At 56.4% G+C, this 8,873-nt stretch overlaps 1 protein-coding gene across 1 annotated transcript; it reads right to left on the bottom strand.

Moving 5' to 3' along the window:
- Nucleotides 1–4,407: 4,407 nt before the first annotated feature.
- LOC109787563 (ethylene-responsive transcription factor 3-like) lies at nucleotides 4,408–8,499 on the bottom strand. The gene is made up of 2 exons (XM_040389283.1): nucleotides 8,235–8,499; nucleotides 4,408–4,490 (listed from the first exon to the last, which is right to left on the bottom strand). The coding sequence occupies exons 1-2, from the start codon at nucleotides 8,497–8,499 to the stop codon at nucleotides 4,408–4,410; spliced, it is 348 nt and encodes a 115-aa protein (XP_040245217.1).
- Nucleotides 8,500–8,873: the final 374 nt, after the last annotated feature.

The following is an 8,873-nucleotide window of genomic DNA, read 5'->3' as shown; positions in this document are numbered from 1 at the left end:
GCTCAATTGATAGAACGTTCTGTCAATAAGCTCCACAAATGTGTCCGGATCCTCTTCGAGTCCAGGGTCGAGGGCCCGGTCAGGGTCCTCTGGTTGTGGAGGCGGGTTGTGGACCTCTCTCACAGCTTTTTGCTATGAAATAGCAAGGTAAATATTTATGACAAAGAATGCGGGAAGGTCTGGAGTAAAAAGTAGCAGCTCACCCAGTTTGGCGGGTTGTACATGGAGAATCCATCCCGTGGCTTGATATGGATGAACTCCTCTTCCTCTCCTTTATATAAATCGTACAGTATTTTTGCTAGAGCATCGACGGAGTCCGGACCTTTACGACCGCAGCGGGTGGCATCGTCTTCTCCATTGAAGTGCCACATGGGTTGTCCCCGATATTGAAGTGGCTGCACCCCCCGCATTATACATATTGACATAACCTCGATTATTGTCAATCCTGATTTGGCCAGCGTTTGTATCCGGCCCATCAGGTAAAGGACCTCTCTGTTATCTTCCTCCTGGGGGCTCCGAGGGCGCCAGCTGCGGCGTTTCTTCAAAGGGCCGTTATTACACTCAGGAAGGCCCATCCGAACGGGGTCCGGAAGGGGGACGTCCTCTATATAAAACCACTCCGAAGGCCAGTCTTCGGATGTCTTCTTCAGAGTACCGGATAGGTATCCGGTCCTGGCGATGCACCATATCTCGGCTCCGCCCACTTGATATATCGACCCCTCCTGTGTACGGGGTACGAGGCAGAATAGCCTCTTCCATAGCTCGAAATGAGCTTCAGAGCCCAAAAACAGCTCGCAAAGGGCGACATAGCCTGCGATGTGTAATATGGAGGCAGGAGTAAAATTATGCAGCTGGAGGCCATAGAACTCCAGGAGCCCGCGGAGGAACGGATGGATTGGAAATCCAAGTCCCCTTAACAAGTACGGGACAAGGCATACCCGCTCCCCCATAGACGTGTCGGGAAAGCTCTCCGCTTGTTCCCCGCCATTGTAAGTGGCTAGTCCAGCTCGGACGGGGACCATGTACGCAGGAGGAAGAAACCCCTGGGTCTGTAACTCTACTAACTGTCTGTGGGAAACGGAACACTTCTTCCAGTTGCCTGGCTTAGGGCTACGGGAGCGAGAGGAGGAGCTGCGACGACCGGCCATGATAGGATGGATTTTTTCGGGCACACTCCGATGGATACTCGCTCAGGGAGGATGGTGTGATCTGGATCTAAGGATCCCCGGTCCCTTAAATAGACGATTTACTCACATGGTTAGGGTGGCAAGTGCAAAAATGCCCCGACTTCTCGCATTCGCTCGACACGTGGAGGATAGCCGTTATTAGGCGCAGAAGCCGAGGAGTGCAACATTCATGGGAAGCCGGACACTACTCGACAGGTACTCAGAATTTGGAGAAGAACCCACCTTGCAATGCCGAAGACAATCTGCGCGCCGGACTCATCATCATTGAAGCCTGGTTCGGGGGCTACTGAGGGAGTCCTGGATTAGGGGGTCCTCGGACAGCCGGACTATATCCTTTGGCCGGACTGTTGGACTATGAAGATACAAGATTGAAGACTCCGTCCCGTGTCCGGATGGGACTCTCCTTGCGTGGAAGGCAAGCTTGGCAATACGGATATGTAGATCTCCTCCCTTGTAACCGACTCTGTGTAACCCTAGCCCCCTCCGGTGTCTATATAAACCGGAGGATTTAGTCCATAGGACAACAACAATCATACCATAGGCTAGCTTCTAGGGTTTAGCCTCTATGATCTCGTGGTAGATCAACTCTTGTAATACTCATATCATCAAGATCAATCAAGCAGGAAGTAGGGTATTACCTCCATCGAGAGGGCCCGAACCTGGGTAAACATTGTGTCCCCCGCCTCCTGTTACCATCCGCCTTAGACGCACAGTTTGGGACCCCCTACCCGAGATCCGCCGGTTTTGACACCGACAGGAAGGAAATCGCAAAATCTCAAAGCAAATATTACACGACATATTGTTCTCCGAGTACCAAACGCAAGTTTAAACGCCTCCACGAGGCACGGTACATGTTGCAGGAGTTTAAACAGGAAAGGAGCCGCAAGCAAGTCATCCCTGGACACCGACAGCGCCCGCAAGAGGCTCTCCTTCCTTGGTGGTGTCGCCTCCACCTGTACCACCGGCCGGTGCTGCAGGATTAGTAGCACCGCCGGTCGAAGGCGTGGGAGCGAAGGTGTGGAACTTCTTCAGCAGGGCCTCCACCTGACCCTTCACGGCTGCGGCAGCGGCTGCGCGTGCTCGTCGTCCACAGGCTCCAGCAGCTCGTCAAGGCGGGCAGCAGGATCGTGAAGATGGAGGTGGCTGAAGACGCGCGTCAGCGCAGCTGAAGAAAGGACGCGAGCTTCTTCCTCTGCCATGTGGCCGATGCAGCTCACGATTTCCTTAAGCGCCTCGACCAAGTAGGGAAGCAGCTGGGCAGGGCCGTCCTCGTCGGTGGTCAAAGGCTTCTCCAAGCCCTTCTCATAGAGTGCCTTCAGTGCCACGCGCGACCTCTCCTCGAGGAGCGCGAAGGCCGCGCGGTCCTTGGCCAGAACCTTCGCCTTGGCGTCAAGTTCGGCCCTCTCCGCCTCCACCTTCCACTCCAGCTCCTCCAGCCAGCCGTGCTCAGCGGCCTGCGCCTTCGCCGACTGCTCCAGCTCTGCGTCGCGACCCTTGATGGCGTCCACCCGGGCCTTCATCTTCTCCTCCTCCGCCTTGCGGCCACGAGCTTCTTCCGCACGCTCATCACGCATGGTCTTCAGCTCGGCCTCCAGCACCCGGCAGCGACCCTGGGTGGCCTCGACGTCCTTCAGTGCCGCCTCGCGAGCAGCTGCTGCCTGGGAGGCAGCCTGCTTCTCCCCCTCGGAGGTCACCGCGGCCTGGCTCAGTGCCGCCCGAACGGACACGTCAGAACTAAGCCAGCCAGAGACTAGTTCCAGGCGCCCAGCTACCAGGTGGGGTTCGGCGCCCTAAAGATCTTCTCGCAGCCGGGTCATCTCAGAAAGGGCACGCTCCAAGACGTCAGGGGAGGCGGAAGGACCTAGAATCAGCAATGCAACAGGAGGAAGAGGCGACTACGTCACCATGGCCTGGGAGACTGGAAGCTCCTGAGCTTTGGGGACCTCAGCAGCCGCGCCGAACATCAGCGCCTCCAGAGCCAGCGGGGCCACGGGGGTTGACTCCTCACGAGGACGCCCTTCCGGGCCTCGCGAGGACGACCGGGCTGGGGAGGTGCGAGCGTCGTCGCTCCCCTTCCCCGTGGAGGGAGGTGCGGCCGCCGCGGGCGTATCGGCCCCGGGCGGTGTCACCGTATCCTCCTTCCTCTTCTTCGCCCCAGGCGTCGGCCTAATCGCACGGTGGAGAAGCGTCAAGGTCAAGCAGCAGAAGCAGGAACGAAACAAGGCAAGAGCACTTACTGGTCCACCGCAGTGTATTCCACCCTCCTCTTGCTAAGCTTGAAGCCCGAGAGCCTCCTAGCCTGGGGCGCAGGCGCACGGGATCCAGGAGCAGCAGATGGGACGGAAGCGGCTCTAGGCGGCGTTGGAGCGGAATCAGCATCTCAGGAGATCAGTGCCGACCTGCCCCTCGTCGGGATCACGGGCGGCTCCTCCTTCTCCTGGGGTACGTCGACCCCGTCGTCGTTAGGAAGGGTGCAGAGGATGTCAGCCTTGCTCAAGGGGGAGGTCTCCCCCATCCCCTCGGGGGTCGCCTCCAAGTCGCGCTCCCCGTCTTCCTCCTCTTCCTCCTCCTTGAGGGAGTCAGAAGACACGTCCACCGGTGTCGTCGCCTCTAGGACCACAAGGGGCGCCGGCGGCACCAGGACACGCTCGTCGAAGGTGGGCATGGCAGCCGCGACCTGCGCCCCATCCTTGCAACGAAACAAGGGAACGATGGCGCTCGGCGGATACTCTTGGTCGTCCCCGACTAGGAGGCGGAGAGCTACAGCCAGCTCCTCGTCAGACAAGGCTCCCGGGCTCAGGAGAAGCTTCTCCTCTTCACCCCCAAGCGTCCACAAGGGGCGCGAGCGCGCCTGAAGTGGGGCCACCCGCAGCATCAGGAACTCCCTCGGGAGCATGGCCCCGTCAGCTTTGCCGCCTTCGCGTTGCCCGGCTTCAGGTCGGCGTTCATCTTCTCCAGCACCGACACCGCCCGGTCATCAGTCAGCTTCGCGCGAGACCACACTCGTTAGACTGGGGCATCTCCATCGGCAACCTCAAGCGTGGGTGGATAAAATTGGCGTCCATCATAACCCACTTGCTCCTGGAGCCGTCGGCCTTCTTCCCAGCCTTCGAGATCGTGCTGGCCTTGCCGGCCGCGATGAAGTTGGCTCACCCGGAGGTACAACCCTCGTTGATGCGGAGGAAGAAGAAGAAGTGGCGTAGCAGAGCCACGGACGGCATCACGCCGACATACGCCTCACAGTAGAAAGCAAAGATCGACAAGAGAAGAATGGAATTGGGATGGAGATGGAGAGCTTGCAACCTGTAATGGCGGAGGACAGCATAGAAAAAGTCGAAGAAAGGGGGAACCAGGCCCGCGACGACGCCGCTCATGAAGAAGGGGTAGAAGGTGCTCCCTTGGGCCTCCAGCTCGGCGGAGCCGGCCCGGAGCTCGGTCTTCCCCTTCTCATTGCTCTCCCCTGCCGTCAGCAGGCGCGTGGCGGCGAGGTTCTTCTCCGAGACGTTGGGCGTGTCAAGAGCCGGCTCGTACCAAGCAGGCGACGCAGCAACCTTGGCCTTTCGGGGCGCCATTGGTCGGAAGCTCGAAACGGGGTTGAAGCGGATCTGGAGATTTCGGAAGCAAGGGGCGAGAAAGGGGATCTGGAGCAAGGCGAAAGGAAGCAATGAAGGCAAGCATTGCCCGCGGCAGCCTTTTGTCAGACGGGCAGTTGCCAAGGAAGCGTGGGGAAGCGGAGACGCCCACGTCCAATCAATCGCCACGCGTCAACCAAGGCCGCAGGCTATTGGGGCCTGCGGCGCTCCGCACTTGCCCCTTGGCTTCGCCTCGAAGCCAAGTCCGAGCACGCCTTGGGCCCGGGGGCTACTGTCGGCGTTCTGGGAACGGGGGTTCCCATACTTGCCTGCCTGCGGCCCATGGCGTGGCTCCACTCGTGGCCCGGTACGGCCCGTCTTCACCAACAAACGCTCAAGACCCTCGCGAGGGGCCAAGCCTCGCGAGGCGGACGACACAAGACCTCCTCGGGGGCAGCCTCACCAAGCGGACTCGCGAGGGGCGGAGAGATCAAGGCAAGGCGAACCTCGCGAGGTTCCAATGACGTAAGCCATGACGACCAAGGCCAGGCGGGCGCCAGCGCGCACAGTGTCCTCGTTTTCTCTTTGGTGCTAAGGAGGCAAGCGCATGTGAGGAGTACCGAGGCATCAGGCAAAGGTTTCCTTATCACTGCAACAAGACCGAGACCAGCAGGACGGCAGGACGAAGGTCACCGTGGAGCCCAAGACGGCGTCACCACCAGAGCCTTTGGCAGGCGAAGACCACCTTTAGTCAGGATAGCTTGTACTAGTTGTCCCCCTTCAAATTAGCCGCTGTGGCATCTCTTCCTGCTCAATATTTGGGAAGAGGACCATGCCTCTATAAATAGGACTAGCCACCACAGTAGGAGGCAACTCATCTCGAACTGAGCCTCAGCTCATCTTGATCTGGGTCCACTCCAGCCTCACACCCACTGCTACCTCTTGAGCATGCGTTGGTTTTTCCCTTGAAGAGGAAAGGGTGATGTAGCAAAGTAGCGTAAGTATTTCCCTCGGTTTTTGAGAACCAAGGTATCAATCCAGTAGGAGGCCACACGCAAGTCCCTCGTACCTACAAAAACAAATAAGAACCTTGCAACCAACGCGATAAAGGGGTTGTCAATCCCTTCACGACCACTTGCAAAAGTGAGATCTGATAGAGATGATAAGATAATATTTTTGGTATTTTTATGATAAAGACTAAAAGTAAAGAAAGCAAAATAAACGGCGATAGAAATAGCTTGTTGACAGGAGATTAATATGATGGAAAATAGACCCGGGGGCCATAGGTTTCACTAGTGGCTTCTCTTAAGATAGCATAACTATTACGATGGGTGAACAAATTACTGTCGAGCAATTGATAGAAAAGTGCATAATTATGAGAATATCTAGGCATGATCATGTATATAGGCATCAAGTCCGTGACAAGTAGACCGACTCCTGCCTGCATCTACTACTATTACTCCACACATCGACCGCTATCCAGCATGCATCTAGAGTATTAAGTTCATAAGAATAGAATAACGCATTAGGTAAGATCACATGATCTAGAGGGATAAACTCAAGCAATATGATATAAACCCCATCTTTTTATCCTCGATGGCAACAATACAATACGTGTCGTTTCCCCTACAGTCACTGGGATCGAGCACCGCATGATTGAACCCAAAGCTAAGCACTTCTCCCATTGTAAGAAAGATCAATCTAGTAGGCCAAACCAAACTGATAATTCGAAGAGACTTGCAAAGATAACCAATCATACATAAAAGAATTCAGAGAAGATTCAAATATTGTTCATAGATAATCTTGATCATAAACCCACAATTCATCGGATCTTGACAAACACACCGCAAAAAGAGTTACATCGAATAGATCTCCAAGAATATCAAGGAGAACTTTGTATTGAGATCCAAAGAGAGAGAAGAAGCCATCTAGCTAATAACTATGGACCCGAAGGTCTGTGGTAAACTACTCACACATCATCGAAGAGGCTATGGTGTTGATGTAGAAGCCCTCCGTGATCGATGCCCCCTCCGGTGGAGTGCCGGAAAAGGCCCCAAGATGGGATCTCACGGGTACAGAAGGTTGCGGCGGTGGAATTAGGTTTTCGTGGTGCTCCTCGATGGTTTCGGGGTACGTAGGTATATATAGGAGGAAGAAGTAGGTCGGTGGAGCCACGAGGGGCCCACGAGGGTGGAGGGGGCGCCCAGGGGGGTGGGCGCGCCCCCTGCCTCGTGGCCACCTCGTATGTTTCTTGACGTCCACTCCAAGTCCTCTGGATCACGTTTGTTCCAAAAATCACGCTCCCGAAGGTTTCATTCTGTTTGGACTCCGTTTGATATTCTTTTTCTGCGAAACACTGAAATAGGCAAAAAAAACAGCAATTTGCACTAGGCCTTGGGTTAGTCCCAAAAATAATATAAAAGTGTATAATAAAGCCCATTAAAGATCCAAAACAGAATATATAATAGCATGGAGCAATCAAAAAATTATAGATACGTTGGAGACGTATCACCCACCAAGCACAAGAACGCCTCTCCTCAGGAGGTTGTTCTTCCCCTTGTACTGTTCATCCTCGGCCCAAGAGGCAATCCACCACACCACACTAGAGTAGGGTATTACACCACAATGGTGGCCCGAACCAGTATAAATCTCGTGTCTCTTGTGTTGCGGGTTCGTCGAGCTAGGCTTTGAGATCGCGGTGAGGCTGAGGGTGTCATTAGGTAGGGGGAAATCTTCGTGCGCACCCCAGTGTCCGAACCTCAAGGGTTTTGCCAGAAGCCAAAATCCGACAGATAGTAACAACAACTCCAATGGGGCGACCCATTTCGTCTGCTCCCGTCCGTTTGGGTCGGCGCGGACAGAAAAGTCGGCCCAACGCGCCGACCCAAACGGACGCGCGTCCGCTTTTCGTCCGTCTGCCGACCCATTCCCGGCCCATTTTTAGCCGGATTTGCGTCGGCGCGGACACGAGACGGACGTGCACGCGCTCGCCCTCTTCCCTCCCCGAGCCCACTGGTCGGTGGCACATTGGCCTCTCCCCATCCAACAGTACACCCTCGCCCGCCTCCTTTGTCGCCAACGCTGCCGGCCATTTTTTCCGATAGAAAAAGGATACATAGATAGTTCTAACATAGACAAATAAAAGAAAAGATCAACTACTCGTCGTTTTCCGACTCCGACTCTGTAATGTCCTCCTCCGACCTCTGAATGTAGGCGTCAACATACCGCTCGTCCTCGGAGTCCCAGGACGACGCTTCTCCTAGCTTCATGTTCAATTGAGCGGCCTGCTTCCGCGCACACTTGTCCTCCCGATAGGCGGCTCACTCCGTCCTCCTCGCCTCCCTCTCCATCCTCCTTTGCTTTTAGAACTGACGCTCGTTGACGATGTCCTGCGGGAAGCGTTCGCGCCACACCGCCATGGCTTCCTCGTCCATCTCAGCGATGGCGAGGCGACGCTGCCGCCTCCGGTTGTCACGACGATCCTCGTCGGTGAAAAGCCGCGGGAGAGGTGCGAGATCCTGTGCCCGCTGGCTCGTCGACACGTCGGGAAAATTCATCTTCCGACGAGGCCGCCGGAGGCGCCACGCCGCCGCGTCGTACGCGCGGGCCGCATCCTCTGCGGTGTCGAAGGTGCCGAGACCGAGGCGTTTCTCGCCAAACCAGATCTCGGAGAAGAAGGCGCCGGAGCGGCGCTCGCGGACTCCGCGAAAATCCAAAGCGCCCAGGTGGCGCATCGACATGGTGGCGCAGAGGCGGCGAGACTAGTGAGAGGGGCGATGCGAGTGGGCGGCGGACAGAGTGTGCAGGGAGCGCCTTCTTAATAACGCGCGCCGGACGCGGCGCGCCAAAACCAGCGCGCGCTAGGCCGATTATTCCCCGCACGCACAATGCTTTCCCGCGCGCTGGAGCGCCAAAACCAGGGCGACAACATGGCCGCTGGCATGATCTATGGCCGTGAGCCTTTTTAAAAAATTACGCGCGGACATGAAATGGGTCGTTGGGCGCACTGTGACCCAAATCTAAAAGAGGGCGGACGCTTGCGCAGGGAGCACGTGCACTCCTCCGCACGGCTCCTCTGCGCCGCCGCCGCCTCCGTGTGTTGACCATGCCACCA

This window comes from Aegilops tauschii, chromosome 5 (genome assembly GCF_002575655.3).
Source record: "Aegilops tauschii subsp. strangulata cultivar AL8/78 chromosome 5, Aet v6.0, whole genome shotgun sequence".
Taxonomy (NCBI): Eukaryota; Viridiplantae; Streptophyta; class Magnoliopsida; order Poales; family Poaceae; genus Aegilops; species Aegilops tauschii.
The sequence above is the reverse complement of the archived record's forward strand: the minus strand, read 5'-3'. Positions and strand labels throughout refer to the sequence as shown.